At 45.9% G+C, this 18,950-nt stretch overlaps 1 protein-coding gene across 1 annotated transcript in view; it reads right to left on the bottom strand.

Annotated features, from left to right (window-relative positions):
* The window catches only part of LOC144123952 (uncharacterized), a 70,572-nt gene extending 51,714 nt beyond the window's left edge, over window positions 1-18,858 (bottom strand). The window contains exons 1-2 of the mRNA XM_077656660.1: window positions 18,793-18,858; window positions 5,279-5,368 (exon numbers count right to left, since the gene is read on the bottom strand). Of these exons, the coding sequence (XP_077512786.1) occupies window positions 5,279-5,357 (79 nt within the window). The 5' untranslated portion in view covers window positions 5,358-5,368; window positions 18,793-18,858. The remainder of the gene's footprint in view (window positions 1-5,278; window positions 5,369-18,792) is intronic.
* Between the last annotated feature and the right edge of the window lie 92 nt (window positions 18,859-18,950).

Consider the following 18,950-nt stretch of genomic DNA (forward strand, 5'->3'; position numbering starts at 1 on the left):
GATACGTTTAGCTGAGCTGCTCATTTTGAGGGCATGTGCTGACGCGCGGAAGTATAGCTAAGGAACTCATGGGCAATTGTGGCGTAGTCACTTGCATGGAAGCCTCGTGTATACTTTGGGTTATTTATGTGAGCTTTGTTACGTGTGTTTCTGCAAGTGAACTTACTTGCCGTATTTGTTAGGTGCTACTATCCGCAGACATTGAAACATGGGCGAAACCTCTGTTGGGCATTGTAGCTTAGGTAGCTGGCGTAAGCTCCTAGAGATGCTACCTTTTTACCTGCATTAAGTTTTGGAGTATGCTCCTGCCCCGGCACTGTTTTGTGGTGCACGATTGGCTCATTACAACCGCTGTAGTAGTATCTGCTGCCACGCAGAACAAAAAAGAAGAACACATGGTCAGCTGTGCTAGTTGCGAAAAGGAAGTACCTTGGGGCAAATATGAATGACCTCATTTGCTTCCTCAGTAGTGTGTTTTCGGTCCAAGTAATCTCAAGGGGACAATTCTATTTTCGTTATTATTGCTGCTTGCAATGGTTCCTGATATTTTGGCGCATTGTTAATTTGAAAAATGGTTGTTTGAACCTTGTGTACCAGATCGCCAACCTGCCTCTTGTTGCAGCGGGAGCAAAAACGGGGATAGCAATTTAGTTAGGTTGATTTGGATTATGGCCTTGTCTGGTGTTTGATGGGAGACAGAAGGCACTTGCTCGTGTTGGGTGTTGCCTTCTGCCAGTCGGTTTTTGCAAGTTGCAGAACGACCAACCATGACCAGTGGCGAGAAGCAAGCGCATCGGAACGACCTGAGCGAAGCTGGTCGGGGTGCCTTGGCGACAACGCGGTGAGCAGCGATCCTGGCCTGGCGAGTGGGACCTGGGCACGTGAAGCTACCTGGCGTTCGGACACTGGAAGTGAACTTGGAGGAGACTGACGAACGTGCGCGCCTGGCATCCGAGCCACGTGGAAGCAGCTGGTCTTCCCAGCGCCTTATCTGATGGTGGGGATGCTGTTGTGCTCGGACAACCAGTCCGGATTCCAAATCTACAGGATGCAAAATTTCTCCTGTGAACGCCCTTGGACAAGCCTGGTGCTGCGCCGCGAGGTAACCGCGCCCTAACGCTCCCTTGACAAGCTAAGATGCTGCGCCGCCTGGCAGCGGCACACTATGAAGAAGCATAGGTGAGTGACATGTTCAAACGCGCAGCGAATTGCTAGACAGCCAGGCGCCGGTTCCCCTTTCCCCCTGGGAGTCACCGCGCGCGGCAGACTTGAAGCGGGTGGCCAGCGTGGTTGCTGGTTGGACCTCACGGACGGCTGTCAAGTGCTGGCTTTTTATTGGTCCGTTTGAGTGACGACCGTTTCTGGGGGCTATATAAGCCCCAACACTGACGCCTGGAGAAGACTCCGTTCTACCGAGCTCGATCTAGAGAGACCAACCGTGAGCCGTGTGCCGCTCACAAGTGGAGTGTGATGTGTGACGCGTTGGAGCCTCGCCGGATGTCACCGTGCGAGAACAGTCGCATTTGCCGTTATCTCTCGGTCCCCGTGCCGACCTCGTGCTGTATAATCCTCTGTACATAATTTATTAAATCCCTATCGTTGTTCTCACCGACGCCTGACTCAGAGTCTTCGCTACCGACTAGAGAGCTGGCGACGCTCTGTCACAAAAGGGGGGGGGGGGGGGGGGGGGGCAAGCGTTACAGCACCACCTCAAAGTCGCAACAGCAGTCCCTGCGCACCGCGACAAAAATTACCACGTGCGAACAAACCGTACGACAAGCAATTTGACGAAATAGCGTTATTAAACAACTTTATTCTTGACAGAACACATATACTTCAGCTCCTAAGCAGCATGCACCAGTACTCTGCACCATTCGTTTCGTCAAAACAATTACAGCTAGCTGTGAGTTGAATGATCCTCGGCTTGCTCTGTTGAGTGCTGGTTCTCTTCCTTAGCCGCCGCGGTGGTTTAGTGCTTACGGCGCTCGGCTGCTGGCCCGAAAGAGGCGGGTTCGATCCCAGCCGCGGAGGTCGAATTCCGGTGGGGGCGAAATTCTAGAGGCTCCGCCATGTACTGTGCGATCTCAGCTGCACGTTTAAGAACCCCAGGTGGTCGAAATTTTCGGAGCCATTCACTACGGCATCCATCATAGCCTGAGTCACTTTGGGTCGTTAAACCCAAATAAACCTTCGCTGACGGACGAGACGGAAGAGGAGACAGACACCAGGCACCAGCGCATGTGTCTGTCTCCTCTTCCGTCCCGTCCGTCAGCGCTGCTTCGCCCTAAGGTTCAACTTGAACAAACCAGCCCGACTCAGCCTTCTCCTTGGACCACAGCTATACACAGGCCCTAATTTGACGTATGTATATGAAACCTAATTTGCGATACAATAAATTTCCAGAATGAAACAAAAGCGCTGTTCGCATTTAGAATGTGATAAGTCGAATTCCAGGGAAAAAATCCTAACTGCTCAGACTGGTTTCCATTTGGTTACAGCTGGAATCAACAAGGAATTGTTCCATTACCAGTTGGGAACTTTCGCACACATCCATGTATATAGTTCATTTAAATCTGGAAGGCAGGTATTGTGACTTAAAGCGGCGCATGGGCTATAAGAGACGCCATAGTGAAGGACTCATCTGCGTATCAAATTAAACAACTACAATCAGCAGCTAAGACGCTGTTGACCAAGCGATGGTTCACAAAGACAGCTCGCCGAAAACCGCACCGTCCGCTGCAAAGCAGGAGACAGAGTGGGCCGGTACCGCTTCCTCCCTGCACAGGACGCGAGTCAGCTGTGGAGAGTGGATCAGGGCCAAATATCTTACTGCCGCTTTGCCCGATGCGATAAAGCGTTAGAGTCCATCGCATCGGTGCAAAGACTCGTGCAAACATTCGGTGCAAAGAGCCAATGCAAAGAATCGTTGAGAATTACGCCAGAGTCCAAGAGACACTCAAAGAGCTCTTGCAGACACCAGGTTAATTGACCGAAGGCAGCAAGGCTATTTTTAGAGGTTACGATCGGCTTTTGCAGAAATTTTAAACCTTGTTCGGTATCCACATTTCCGTAGCCTTCTTTGGGCCTTATGAAGAATTAGCAAGGGCTCTCCAGAGCTCAACATATCGCGCAGCAGGTGGAAGAAAGGCACCAGAGGCTCTCTGCAAGGCGACCTCCCAGTCGTGCTCTGAAACTGCGTTTGAAAACCTGTGGCAGCACACGAGCATACAGCAGCGCATCTAGGCCTGAAGGAACCTGGTACATCAAGGCCGACAAAACCTCCTGCGAGGTATGTGATGACTTAGAGACCTGTCCAGCCAGCTGCCCTTGACGTTAAGGCCGTGCTGTGCAAGGAGTATTTCGCTACTGCCGACTGAATCGTAAGTGAAACAAAACAGAGTTTTGAGCAGCCAGGCATGAAACAGCTCGTAAAACTACAAAACATCTTAACCAGAGCCGCTGGAGGTAGTCGGTACACAGCAAATGAACTAGAGGTGGCTTTGGGAGTGCATGCAGTTGATAATGACTTGGGCAGACTGTTGGCGCAGTTATGCTATTATCAACTGTTCTAAGCGGTGCTGATTCTGCCACAATTCTGGGCATTTTGGAGATCCTACAAAGGAATTGCAAAATATTCGCGAGTTGATGGTTGAGGTCGTGAGGTATGTTCAGCTTGTGTTTCCCAAACCAGCGTCTGTCGCTTCTGGGGAACGCTCTTTTAGTGCTCTGCGCAGAATCAAAACGTATTTGCGCAACTGAACGACTCAAAAGAGGTTATCGTATCTTTAGATTTTGCCTATACACAAAGAAAGAATGGCGCTCCTAACATTAGAGGACGTCATCAGGGAGTTTGTGAGCTGAACAGCGAAGCGAGCAGCAACCTTTGGTCCCGCCTAAGCACCTAAATAGAGCAGCACTGTCCGAAATGTTTGCTGCTTGAGTGCATTATTGGTAACTGTATACATGTACTCTAGCGTGTTTGCTTGTATTGTTGTATTTAAACTGTTGTTTTATGTTATAGTTTTGTTCATGTGCGAATGCCTGCAAATTTGTCAAACGTCAATATGAACGCACTGAAAATTCATTTTGTAATTTTTTTCTTGTTAATGCTTGTATAATATGCACCATCTAACGATCAAAGAAAAAAATTTTTTTTCACGCAGCTAATTGTTCTCTCCCGAGCCAAACTTGCACAGTAATATCTGAGAAACCTATGTACATACACAAAAAAATAAAACGGAACACGTTCAAGCCCTCCTACTGAAAATATACTTCTGGCATCCCTGCAAGTGTCGGACTATGAGTGCATTCCACACGTTCGACGATGTAAACGTCTGAGCAAATATAATTGACAGCTTATGCATGAGATATACGAAGTGTACATCATACGTAAGAAGTGTTCAACCAGTGTAAACACATCATCACTCATGTTTGAATAGAAATTCACTATCTGGATACATAATCACGACAGATGTGACAAAATGATGATTCCAGGACTTTCCTTATATGTATTTTGGATGATGTTGCCTGTATTTATTGCGAGCAAAGAAAGAAATTCCTCAGCCGTTAGTCATTGCAGTTCTTGTCTGTGTCCCGTTAGCCTGCACGCTATTTTGACAAGACTAAAATACTGTCACACATTCTCAAGAGAGACTAGATCTGGAAAATGACCACAAGGGGTTCCAAGCTGATGTTTCCTTTCTGCACCCACCCTTGAAGAAATACATGCACACAAAAGCGTCACTTGGAGAGCACAAATGCTAGCTGGGACAACATAATGTCCCATAATGTCATAATGTCCCAAAGCAGCTCAGGCTATGAGAGACGCCATAGTGAAGGGCTCCAGAAATTTCGACCACCTGGGGTTCTTTAACGTGTACTGACAACGCACAGTACACAGGAATACAGAATTTCCCCTCCATTGAAATTCAACCGCCACGGCCACGATCGAACTCACATCTTTCGGGTCAGCAGCCGAGCGCCATAACCACTGAGCCACTGTGGCAGAGTCCATATCAAACAAGTCAGGTGAATTTGTTTCTCTGCAAGGGGTTCTGGTTCCTTTCTTTGAGGCATACATGCACCACGTAGTAAACTGAAGTACATACTAGATACATAGAATGAATCATTTTGCAAATATCGCTATTGTAAAATGACGTTAACGAATGGCCACATTCACCCTTCGGACAGATCGGCATTTCATCTGCCCTTACACATGAAACATGAAAATACCAAGCAGCCAGATGAATGAATGCATAAATTTTTCCCAGAAACTTACCAAAGGTGCAAACAGTGATACCACTCCACACTGCTCCAGTTGAGTATGATGCTCCACTTAGGAGCAGCAGTCTCCACATGGGATGAATGCCTGCAGCAAAAATTTGTTACAAAGCAATGTAAGATTGCACGCAAGATTCAAAGTAAATGGCATGATATGGAACCATTACAATCATGCAAGCAAAACAAATATCATTGTACCTACACTGCAATATTGCTCGAGCTACAAAAATATTATAAAGGCTGCTTCAAAACAGCACACAATTGGCATTTAAATGTCATTGGATCATTCCAAGCCAACTGATCCAGACTTGGTACTCGACCATCTTGGATTTCTCTTTAAAAAATAATGGTTTATTGCATTACTATGGCAAACATTACCCACCTTGATTTTGGCAGATTAAATTTTTACTTGCTGTGGTGCCATCTCACGTTTGCAAGTGGTAGCAAAACCTAGTCTTACAAAAAAGATTTGTAAAATAAACATTCTAACACATGACTGTGAAACTTTCATTATATATATAAAAGGCATTACACTTTCATATGCAGTGAATTGAGCTTATTTTGTTTCAACTAAAACATGCAAGGTACATTATATAAAAATTTTAAAGTCTAATCTTAAATTCTACGTTCTTGCAGCCATCATTCGAACTTTATTTCTAAGCTGTAAAGAAGGCAAAGAAAGCAATAAAAATGTTTCAGAGTGCAAAACATGCAAGATATGCGAGCAAAAGAATTCTTAAGTTGAGAAAATTTGCTTTCTCAGACATATTCAGCGGTCAATTGCATAATCAGGTGATCTTAGTAAAATTACGAAAGATGGGAAGTTGCACGGCACCATTTAATGGCATTTATTTCTATAAGTTTAATCACAGCACTTTTTGTTTTAAGAGAGAAACAATTTGCAAGTTGAGCCCCTGTGTTCTATATCGACAGCACATTTTGCCGCCGGCTGCAAATACACACAAAACCAACACTCCATTGCTCGAATACAATGCTGTGCTGGGCTTCCGATGCTGCCAGTATTGGCAATGCAGAAACCTGATGAAGGGCACATTTAAAAAGGTGACAATAAAGTGGCCGCATGGCACAACGGCTATTGTACCTCCGCACAAATGGTACTGAGCCGGGAAACACACTTTGCAGTCTGACCAATCAAAGTTAAGATCTCTGCAACCAGGAAAACGATTCCAATCTTTCAGTGCAATGGGCTTTTCGCCCCGTCACATGGTAAGGGTGCTTGCGACGGCATTGGTGGAACTGTGAGGCCCTTGGCAGTGATGGGAAGTATTCAGAGGCCGTACAAAGGTCAAATACTGACCCTTTGTGTACATGAGTGAGGTGTAGAAAACTATCGAGCATACTGTCAGGGTGCCCCGACAAATCATTCAAGAAAACAAAGGTGAACTCACTAGTCTGTTTACAAGAGTGTTACCATTAAATGGAATACGCAAGTTTCACCACATTAAGCTTTTATCTCTCTCTCACTGGCGCATGCTGGACTTGCATCATGCTCAGCAACCAAAGAGTTTAAAGTGACAGAATGTGAATGAACATGCCAGCGGACCTTGCAGAACCAAAATATCAGGAGCATCCACTTGGAGCACCATACAACAAAACTTAAGTGCCTCCTTGATGCCGGCTGTAGCATGCACTGCAGTGACGAGCAAGCAGCGAGCGATGCTGGGGTTGAACGCAGGGACTCAACTAGAAAAATTATGTTCTCGCCTAAAACAAAAATTGTTCGCATAAACTTTTAGAAAGAAATGCCACTGCACTTAGAAAATAAACGAGACCCACCTCACTGAGCAATTGACGGATGAATATGCCTCAAGAAGAGAATTTTAACAAATTTGTTTTTGCTCACACGCATTATGTTTTTCATATCGGCTTCTTTGCTTTTTGAAAAATCCAGACAAATAGCTGAGATGACTACTATGAGAACATAAATTAGATAAGAAGTTCCAAATTTCCATATTTTTCTACCTTCTTTCATGTTTTATATTACAACCAAAATACAAAACATGAGTTAAATTTATTGTATATGAAGCACAATGTCTTTTATTCATATGAAAAAGTTTCACTCATGCATCAAACGTTTATTTTTTACAAGTTTTTTTGTAAGAGTAGGCTTTGCTACCGATTGTAAATTTAAAACGACGGCCATGACACGAAACATTTTTGTTCTGCCAAATGCAAGCTAGAAAATCTTTGTGATTGTACACAGTAAGACATGATTTTTTTTCTGTAAGAAATCAAACGCGGTCGAGCGCAGTCTGATGAATCAGTTGGCGCAGAATGGCCTCATTCGGTGTAGCACAGCAATAAAATACATCACCAGCTTATCACCAGGTATAGTGCAGCATTTACATGGGTCGAAATATTGGCTAGACTGTAAGAAGCTCTTGTAACGGCAAAAAAGTGACATGAAAAAATTCTAGAGACTAAGTGGCACATATAATTAGAACAACAATGTGAGAGAGGCAAAAAAAAACATTTCATCTGAGGGACATTCGAAATAATGCCAAGAAGACCCAACTTAAAACGCAGAACAGTCCAAACCAATAAAAATAGCCACGAGTTAAGCAGTACAAGCTCTCTGAATGGCAGCAGATACAAAGCACACACGTGCAACACTTCCCAACTTCTGCAGTAGTGCCCGCTCAAAAATTTCACTGGATACTTTTCCATAAATCTTTAAGAGTAGAGACAAAATTTGGGATGCATTTTTTCTTCGGCGTAATGCACTGTTTTCTTTGTTGCGATGAGAGTCACAAAGTGGAATTCTCCTACGGCAGCAGAATGATTTAGAATGAATTTTTTTTTGTGTTTTTCGGTTTAGGTCGCAAAGTAGCTTTGACGTACAAGACGCAATCAGGTCAAGTGAGGCGTGCAAAAACAGCGATCTAATCACTGCTTGTTCATTTTTTGTCACTCTAACATTTGAACAGGCTTGCAAAAGAGTAGAGGTGAATTAAAACGAAATCAGTGACCATACCAGTTTTTGTATGAATCATGTGGCCTGAACCATCCTTGTAAGTCACACCATTGTTTGGCTGCTGGAACCAAAACCGAAATAAATTCGACTATAAATTATTTACCACATGTTGCAGCAATCCAGTAACGGTGTACGTTTTGTAATGCGCTGCACGTCATTCTAAAGAGAGAAAACCCAAAAAAATTTGGGATCTCCACTTTCTCAAAGGGTAACTTCAGGAAGTTTTCGAATATTTTGATTCAATGAGCGTATCTCATTCCTTGGACTCTCTGTCTCCGACACAAGAAGCTATTTCTCAAAATTTCAAGCGCAACTATTTTAAAGCAGCAAACCGAACGTCAGTTCTCGGGCAAGGAGAATGCTCTGGTCGATGCAGCCGATTATTTGGTCGATTACAGTAGCCGACGGGTAATTCAGACTCTAATAACACCGACTTGTAGGATATTTCAGACCCCGATGAGGCACCGTCAGTCACCCCATAGAAAGAAGCACATACATATTCGCGACGGATATTTCGGACTTCAAAAGCCCGAAAGTTCGATTTTTCGGACTGATTTCAGTCTCCTGCGGGCCAAAATCGGCCATCTTATCGGCTTTTTGCCGGTGCAAAAGGCGCCATCTTGGATTGAGGTGGATTTACGCTGCAGTTGGATTGGCTTGACATACATTCGGTACCTCATTGCTGCCAGTAGAGGTCCCTGCGATCTCTGACACTTCGAGGTGGCAGCCGGATTGTCACCGCCGTCAACTTGCTTTTGTCGCTGACGTTGTTGCGGGCAGTTATCGTTTGTCCTATACGTTGAAAATTGGTTGGTGGGGGAAGGAAATTGCGCACGAGCTATCTCACATCTCAGCGGGAAAGGATAAAGGAGGGACTGAGAGGAGAAGGGAAGAAAGAGGTGCCGTAATGGAGGGCTCCGGAATAATTTCGACCACCTGGGCATCTTCAACGTGCACTGACATCTCACAGCACACGGGCGCCTTTGCGTTTCGTCTCCACCGAAACACGGCCGCCGCGGTCGGATTCCAACCTGGCTACTCCGGATCAGTATCCGAGCGCCCTAACCACTGAGCCACCGCGGCGGGTCTCATACAGTCTCGCCATTCGCCGTTTCGTCACTTGGGTTTCTCTGACCACATCGACCGAGTGGCGCTCAGTCTTCACGAGTTTACATCCGTTCGCCGTTTTGTGATTGCGTCCGACAGTTCCACCGCTTTGACCGAAAAGTGCCTTATCTCTGCGTGTGTTTGACGAGCGGTGTGGTGTACACTTGGGTTGTGGACAACATGGCCCCGCCGGGTCCCTCAAAGAAGCGTAGGAAGTATTCCAACTAAATGCAGTGACCTTGCTGTCTAGCGTGTACAGTGAAATCACAACTTTGGCGCAAATACAGGTGCAAATTGTCGCCAGCAAGAAAAAATTTCCCTCAAGGTAAAATCAGTGACATTTTTAAGCCGATTTATTCTCAATAAAGTGATCTTTTGTACTTCACGGATTTTTCGGACTGTTCGATTACTCTGACCATTTTTCGGGTCCCTTCGTGTCCGAAAAATCGGTCGGCGAATGTATTCACAAAACGCTCGTATGTGCACTGAATGGCTGAAATTACGACTGTCAATGACCCCATTCATAAAATGCCTTAGACAACCTTATAGAAGTCTGAAAATTGCTTCTTGATGTAGCGAGTGGGTAGTAACGCGCGGTTAATGCTTGTGATGTTGCAAATGTATTGTGCTCACAGAAGTCACTGGAACTGAGGCCATGGAAACGGCAAAATCAAAACAGATATGCAAAGGAATGCATTTTCGCACAGGCTACCAAACTTGGAAGAAATGATCAGGATTGGGAGGAAAACTTAGAGCAAATGCTTCACCACAATACACGACTCTCGAAATTACAGCTCCCAGAGTTAATCTCAAGAACTCTAGCTTTTTCAGACCTGCAGACAGCAACAGTATGCTTTGCAGTATGTTGGCGCATGTGTACCATGGCTCGAACTGGGCAATACAGTGTGCTCCCTTCGCACAGCATTGCAGTAACTACAGTAGACTCCCACTAATACAAATTCAGTTATGACGAATTCTCGGATAAGACGAAGAAAGCAAGACCATTTGGCTGGTTTCCCAGGAAATTCAATGTTAAAAATCCACTTTTTAAGGGCAGTGCTGGCGCTCTTTTCTACCTGGTCTGATTATACTGAAACTTTCACAAACATTCTCCACAGTTTGATGGTTCTTTGTGCCAAGTTTCGCAGCACGCTAGTGTTTTGTTGCAGTGCAAAGAAGTTTAAAATTTCCCACTTCGTGGCAATATCAGGCAGACGGCAATAATGCGTGTGTGATGCCAATGGATGCACGGCTGTCGATATTCGCTCTGCTGAACGAAGAAAGATTAGAGCTGGTTTCTGGTCATATCAGACAAATAATGACCCAAGCTCTCGCTTACGGCCACCAGCTTAGACAACCAATGTGCACACAATAGACTTTGTGACAATATCCATGATGTCATAGGACAGTCTGTCAGGTAGTCATGTGGTTGAAACGCAATTTAGGTTTACTAGGTTTTTGTTCTTTTGAAATATTTCTATTTGGTATTTTGAAAAGTGGCTTTTTGTACCAAAGCGAGGGGACTATAAAATGTGATGCGACTACCACCTCAAAATGCTCAAAAAATCACCTGAGCTGTCCTCTAAGATAAATTGTTTCTCATGTCATTTATTTAACGCTCTCATGTTAAAAGAATGTTTCTAGCTGGTAACGTATAATGCTTCATGCTGCTTGTTTGCAAGCTGGGTACACTATTACTTCCAAGCCTTCCTTGACTATTTTTACCCTTCGGTAGGTTCTGTTTTTTACTAAGAAATGTGGTGTGCAATTAGCAAGTACCAGTTCTATCACATTCCTACTGCTATTGCAGCTTGTAAGCATGTGAAGTCATTTTCTGAGAACGACGCTTGCAATAAACATTCTGTTTTCAGCCTTTGCTTGGTGCAATTGTTTCTTCCATGTTTCATCAACTTGCCCACAATTCTGCTTTGCAAAATACATTCCAGAGCAGTTTTTGAATGCTTCAGTCTACTGCATTACCACGAGCAAAGAGGTTATCTTTATGCAAGTTCACTGAACAATTGGTCAAAGCTGGTTAAGTGCTAATTGCACAGTAAGTTACAAAGAGCACATCAACCTGAACCTTTACATTGTGCTGAAGTACAGCCTGACACTGAGTTCTCTGTAGATGCGAGCAGGAAAAGAGGCTTGCTGCTACTATTGTACAGGCCTCATAAGCACCTTTCAAACAGTTTAGTAGGCCTGCAAAATTTAAGCTCGTTCGATTCCAAAAAGATGTCTACTGCAATCTGGTCCCTCTTCACCATGCAAGATGCTGTCTAAGCAAAAAATATTTTACTTGCTTTTGCTTCTCTGGATTGCTCTTGTTGTTCACAACTAAAATGAACTTAAACTGATTCCCAAGCTAAGTACCTCTCTTGCAGAACAAAATCACTACAAGCATGCTCACTTGATGAGCAAAAAACATTATACACAGAAACCATCAACAGTCACTTCACTAAATTACTATATAGAAACAAAGAGAAAAAAAGGCCGTCATTAAATAAAGTGATATGACTTCCACCACTTTGAACACATGACTAATCAAATCACCACAAACACCTGTGGCATCACAAGAAGCTGACAAGAGAAAAAACCCCCCGCAATATAATGAAGAGGCCGCATTCGCAAACGGAGGAAACCTCTCTACCTTCGGATAAGGTAGCCACGGCATCGGACGACGCTGCAGTTACAGCTGTCCCGCTCACTGAGACTGGAGAGGAGTTAAGACTGGAGAGGAGTTAAAGGAAACTCGACCTCAAAGCGATACAAAAGCAGAGGAAAAAGGTTGCGGCCCCGGCAATCGTAACAAAGGGATCAGCGATGGTTTGGTTGGGCATGCTGGCAATAAAGAAATGTTTCAGCGGGCAATTTCAAGCCCCCAGATCCATGCCACTTTGAAACGGAATGTCGTGCTTCAGGCAGGCTGCGGAAAAATCTCATCAGAACGAAGCTGGTGAGACACCCGAGAACGGTTAGTTGAGGATAGATGACGGCAGATTCGCAGCGGCCCGCGACAGACCGCCAAACAGTAAGGAACCGAGCCCAGACAATATCGCAGAGGTGTCCGAAATTTCCGAAGAGCTGCTACCTGGCACTAACAGCAGGGCTCAAGGTGATTTGCAACACAAGGAAAATCGCGAATGCAACAAGCCTTTCAGAACTAATGGGTTAAGTTTTGATGTTGCGGCTAGCGCCGACAGCTTCGCACTTGACGGCACCGCGATTACTGGAGGTGCGGGCGCGCGGAAGAAATCCGCTAGGGCTGCTTCGAAAAGGCGACGGCGCTCAAAGAAAACTAATTTGGGCAGTCGCGCTAAGAAGAAAAGGGTGCGGATCAAGATGCTTGTACGTTTACGGGCCAGCCAACCACGTAACTGCCCGAAACTGTTACCGCGGCTCTCAAGAATTTTGAGGCGTCGCATGAAGGCCAATTTGACAAGGCATCCCTGTGCAGTGCGGAAGCCACTTCCATCACTGTTGCAGCACCGTAGGAGTAGTTCTGGGAAAGGTGACGAGCAGAGTGGGCTGCAGAGAAGGGCGCGCGGCCACCAGACAAAAAGGGCGCCACAGAACGCGCACGTGTAGGAGGGGGACACGCAACCACCCTTTTGGGACACCTGCAGAGAACCATGAGAGGAGGAAGCGCCCCTTTCGGCTTAAGCTTAAGAAGCGCTTCCCTGGCTTCGGGAACATGTCCTGGAGCGGAAACTAATCAGCCTCTCAACTTATGCGAAGGGTAGGCTGGTAGCGTGGCCTTCATATTGCAACCGCGCAGGGCGCGAATAAAGAATGGAGGATTCCAGGAATAAATGCTCCCTGTATTCATTTGATTTTCGTTTTTTTTCCCAGTGGCAGAAAGGCGAAAGTTAACCAGGTTTTGAGCCTTTTGCCTGAGCGCGTTCTGTACTTTTCGTGTTTTCTTGCCCTAATGATACAGCCTAAAAACGTCTGCTCATGTAACCTAAAGTGCTGCACAGTTCAGAGTGCAAACGAGCACTGTAGCTGAAATCAGTTCGTTCAGAGCGGTTATCTCACCCACGCGATTATCTTCTGATGTTTTGTTCTGTTCATCGCATCGCTTATCTTGAGGTTCAATGCAAGTTGTATTCCAGCATGCACTTGTGGATACGTTTAGCTGAGCTGCTCATTTTGAGGGCATGCGCTGACGCGCGGAAGTATAGCTAAGGAACTCATGGGCAATTGTGGCGTAGTCACTTGCATGGAAGCCTCGTGTATACTTTGGGTTATTTATGTGAGCTTTGTTACGTGTGTTTCTGCAAGTGAACTTACTTGCCGTATTTGTTAGGTGCTACTATCCGCAGACATTGAAACATGGGCGAAACCTCTGTTGGGCATTGTAGCTTAGGTAGCTGGCGTAAGCTCCTAGAGATGCTACCTTTTAACCTGCATTAAGTTTTGGAGTATGCTCCTGCCTCAGCACTGTTTTGTGGTGCACGATTGGCTCATTACAACCGCTGTAGTAGTATCTGCTGCCACGCAGAACAAAAAAGAAGAACACATGGTAAGCTGTGCTAGTTGCGAAAAGGAAGTACCTTGGGGCAAATATGAATGGCCTCATTTGCTTCCTCAGTAGTGTGTTTTCGGTCCAAGTAATCTCAAGGGGACAATTCTATTTTCGTTATTATTGCTGCTTGCAATGGTTCCTGATATTTTGGCGCATTGTTAATTTGAAAAATGGTTGTTTGAACCTTGTGTACCAGATCGCCAACCTGCCTCTTGTTGCAGCGAGAGCAAAAACGGGGATAGCAATTTAGTTAGGTTGATTTGGATTATGGCCTTTTCTGGTGTTTGACGGGAGACAGAAGGCACTTGCTCGTGTTGGGTGTTGCCTTCTGCCAGTCGGTTTTTGCAAGTTGCAGAACGACCAACCATGACCAGTGGCGAGAAGCAAGCGCATCGGAACGACCTGAGCGAAGCTGGTCGGGGTGCCTTGGCGACAACGCGGTGAGCAGCGATCCTGGCCTGGCGGGTGGGACCTGGGCACGTGAAGCTACCTGGCGTTCGGACACTGGACGTGAACTTGGAGGAGACTGACGAACGTGCGCGCCTGGCATCCGAGCCACGTGGAAGCAGCTGGTCTTCCCAGCGCCTTATCTGATGGTGGGGATGCAGTTGTGCTCGGACAACCAGTCCGGATTCCAAATCTACAGGATGCAAAATTTCTCCTGTGAACGCCCTTGGACAAGCCCGGTGCTGCGCCGCGAGGTAACCGCGCCCTAACGCTCCCTTGACAAGCTCAGATGCTGCGCCGCCTGGCAGCGGCGCACTATGAAGAAGCATCGGTGAGTGACATGTTCAAACGTGCAGCGAATTGCTAGACAGCCAGGCGCCGGTTCCCCTTTCCCCCTGGGAGTCACCGCGCGCGGCAGACTTGAAGCGGGTGGCCAGCGTGGTTGCTGGTTGGACCTCACGGACGGCTGTCAAGTGCTGGCTTTTTATTCGTCCGTTTGAGTGACGACCGTTTCTGGGGGCTATATAAGCCCCAACACTGACGCCTGGAGAAGACTCCGTTCTACCGAGCTCGATCTAGAGAGACCAACCGTGAGCCGTGTGCCGCTCACAAGTGGAGTGTGATGTGTGACGCGTTGGAGCCTCGCCGGATGTCACCGTGCGAGAACAGTCGCATTTGCCGTTATCTCTCGGTCCCCGTGCCGACCTCGTGCTGTATAATCCTCTGTACATAATTTATTAAATCCCTATCGTTGTTCTCACCGACGCCTGACTCGGAGTCTTCGCTACCGACTAGAGAGCTGGCGACGCTCTGTCACAAAAGGGGGGGGGGAGCAAGCGTTACAGCACTACCTCAAAGTCGCAACAGCAGTCTCTGCGCACGGCCACAAAAATTACCACGTGCGAACAAACCGTACGACAAGCAATTTGACGAAATAGCGTTATTATTAAACAACTTTAATCTTGACAGAACACATATACTTCAGCTCCTAAGCAGCATGCACCAGTACTCTGCACCATTCGTTTCGTCAAAACAATTACAGCTAGCTGTGAGTTGAATGATCCTCGGCTTGCTCTGTTGAGTGCTGGTTCTCTTCCTTAGCCGCCGCGGTGGTTTAGTGCTTACGGCGCTCGGCTGCTGGCCCGAAAGAGGCGGGTTCGATCCCAGCCGCGGCGGTCGAATTCCGGTGGGGGCGAAATTCTAGAGGCTCCGCCATGTACTGTGCGATATCAGCTGCACGTTTAAGAACCCCAGGTGGTCGAAATTTTCGGAGCCATTCACTACGGCATCCATCATAGCCTGAGTCACTTTGGGTCGTTAAACCCAAATAAACCTTCGCTGACGGACGAGACGGAAGAGGAGACAGACACCAGGCACCAGCGCATGTGTCTGTCTCCTCTTCCGTCCCGTCCGTCAGCGCTGCTTCGCCCTACCGTTCAACATGAACAAACCAGCCCGACTCAGCCTTCTCCTTGGACCACAGCTATACACAGGCCCTAATTTGACGTATGTATATGAAACCTAATTTGCGATACAATAAATTTCCAGAATGAAACAAAACCGGTGTTCGCATTTAGAATGTGATTAGTCGAATTCCAGGGAAAAAATCCTAACTGCTCAGACTGGTTTCCATTTGGTTACAGCTGGAATCAACAAGGAATTGTTCCATTACCAGTTGGGAACTTTCACACACATCCATGTATATAGTTCATATAAATCTGGAAGGCAGGTATTGTGACTTAAAGCGGCGCATGGGCTATAAGAGACGCCATAGTGAAGGACTCATCTGCGTATCAAATTAAACAACTACAATCAGCAGCTAAGACGCTGTTGACCAAGCGATGGTTCACAAAGACAGCTCGCCGAAAACCGCACCGTCCGCTGCAAAGCAGGAGACAGAGTGGGCCGGTACCGCTTCCTCCCTGCACAGGACGCGAGTCAGCTGTGGAGAGTGGATCAGGGCCAAATATCTTACTGCCGCTTTGCCCGATGCGATAAAGCATTAGAGTCCATCGCATCGGTGCAAAGACTCGTGCAAAGGTTCGGTGCAAAGAGCCAATGCAAAGAATCGTTGAGAATTACGCCAGAGTCCAAGAGACACTCAAAGAGCTCTTGCAGACACCAGGTTAATTGACCGAAGGCAGCAAGGCTATTTTTAGAGGTTACGATCGGCTTTTGCAGAAATTTTAAACCTTGTTAGGTATCCACATTTCCATAGCCTTCTTTGGGCCTTATGAAGAATTAGCAAGGGCTCTCCAGAGCTCAACATATCGCGCAGCAGGTGGAAAAAAGGCACCAGAGGCTCTCTGCAAGGCGACCTCCCCGTCGTGCTCTGAAACTGCGTTTGAAAACCTGTGGCAGCACACGAGCACAACAGCAGCGCATCTAGGCCTGAAGGAACCTGGTACATCAAGGCCGACAAAACCTCCTGCGAGGTATGCGATGACTTAGAGACCTGTCCAGCCAGCTGCCCTTGACGTTAAGGCCGTGCTGTGCAAGGAGTATTTCGCTACTGCCGACTGAATCGTAAGTGAAACAAAACAGAGCTTTGAGCAGCCAGGCATGAAACAGCTCGTAAAACTACAAGACATCTTAACCAGAGCCGCTGGAGGTAGTCGGTACACAGCAAATGAACTAGAGGTGGCTTTGGGAGTGCATGCAGTTGATAATGACTTGGGCAGACTGTTGGCGCAGTTATGCTATTATCAACTGTTCTAAGCGGTGCTGATTCTGCCACAATTCTGGGCATATTGGACATCCTACAAAGGAATTGCAAAATATTCGTGAGTTGATGGTTGAGGTCGTGAGGTATGTTCAGCTTGTGTTTCCCAAACCAGCGTCTGTCGCTTCTGGGGAACGCTCTTTTAGTGCTCTGCGCAGAATCAAAACGTATTTGCGCAACTGAATGACTCAAAAGAGGTTATCGTATCTTTAGATTTTGCCTATACACAAAGAAAGAATGGCGCTCCTTAGATTAGAGGACGTCATCACGGAGTTTGTGAGCTGAACAGCGAAGCGAGCAGCAACCTTTGGTCCCGCCTAAGCACCTAAATAGAGCAGCACTGTCCGAAATGTTTGCTGCTTGCGTGCATTATTGGTAACTGTATACATGTACTCTAGAGTGTTTGCTTGTATTGTTGTATTTAAACTGTTGTTTTATGTTATAGTTTTGTTCATGTGCGAATGCCTGTAAATTTGTCAAACGTCAATATGAACGCACTGAAAATTCATATTGTAATTTTTTTCTTGTTAATGCTTGTATAATATGCACCATCTAACGATCAAAGAAAAAAATTTTTTTCACGTAGTTAATTGTTCTCTCCCGAGCCAAACTTGGACTGTAATATCTGAGAAACCTATGTACATAAACAAAAAAAAATAAAAAGGAATAAAAAGGAACACGTTCAAGCCCTCCTACTGAAAATATACTTCCGGCATCCCTCCAAGTCTCGGACTATGAGTGCATTCCACACGTTCGACGATGTAAACGTCTGAGCAAATATAATTGACAGCTTATGCATGAGATATACGAGGTGTACATCATACGTAAGAAGTGTTCAACCAGTGTAAACACATCATCACTCATGTTTGAATAGAAATTCACTATCTGGATAAATAATCACGACAGATGTGACAAAACGATGATTCCAGGACTTTCCTTATATGTATTTTGGATGATGTTGCCTGTATTTATTGGAAGCAAAGCAAGAAATTCCTCAGCCGTTAGTCATTGCAGTTCTTGTCTGTGTCCTGTTAGCCTGCACGCTATTTTGACAAGACTAAAATACAGTCACACATTCTCAATAGAGTCTAGATCTGGAAAATGACCACAAGGGGTTCCAAGCTGATGTTTCCTTTCTGCACCCACCCTTGAAGAAATACATGCACACAAAAGCGTCACTTGGAGAGCACAAATGCTAGCTGGGACATCATAATGTCCCATAATGTCATAATGTCCCAAAGCAGCTCAGGCTATGAGAGACGCCATAGTGAAGGGCTCCAGAAATTTCGACCACCTGGGGTTCTTTAACGTGTACTGACAACGCACAGTACACAGGCCTACAGAATTTCCCCTCCATTGAAATTCAACCGCCACGGCCACGATCGAACTCACATCTTTCGGGTCAGCAGCCGAGTGCCATAACCACTGAGCCACTGTGGCAGAGTCCATATCAAACAAGTCAGGTGAATTTGTTACTCTGCAAGGGGTTCTGGTTCCTTTCTTTGAGGCATACATGCACCACGTAGTAAACTGAAGTACATACTAGATACATAGAATGAACCATTTTGCAAATATCGCTATTGTAAAATGACGTTAACAAATGGCCACATTCACCCTTCGGACAGATCGGCATTTCATCTGCCCTTACACATGAAACATGAAAATACCAAGCAGCCAGATGAATGAATGCATAACTTTTTCCCAGAAACTTACCAAAGGTGCAAACAGTGATACCACTCCACACTGCTCCAGTTGAGTATGATGCTCCACTTAGGAGCAGCAGTCTGCACATGGGATGAATGCCTGCAGCAAAAACTTGTTACAAAGCAATGTAAGATTGCACGCAAGATTCAAAGTAAATGGCATGATAT

Source organism: Amblyomma americanum, chromosome 1 (assembly GCF_052857255.1).
Source record: "Amblyomma americanum isolate KBUSLIRL-KWMA chromosome 1, ASM5285725v1, whole genome shotgun sequence".
NCBI lineage: Eukaryota > Metazoa > Arthropoda > Arachnida > Ixodida > Ixodidae > Amblyomma > Amblyomma americanum.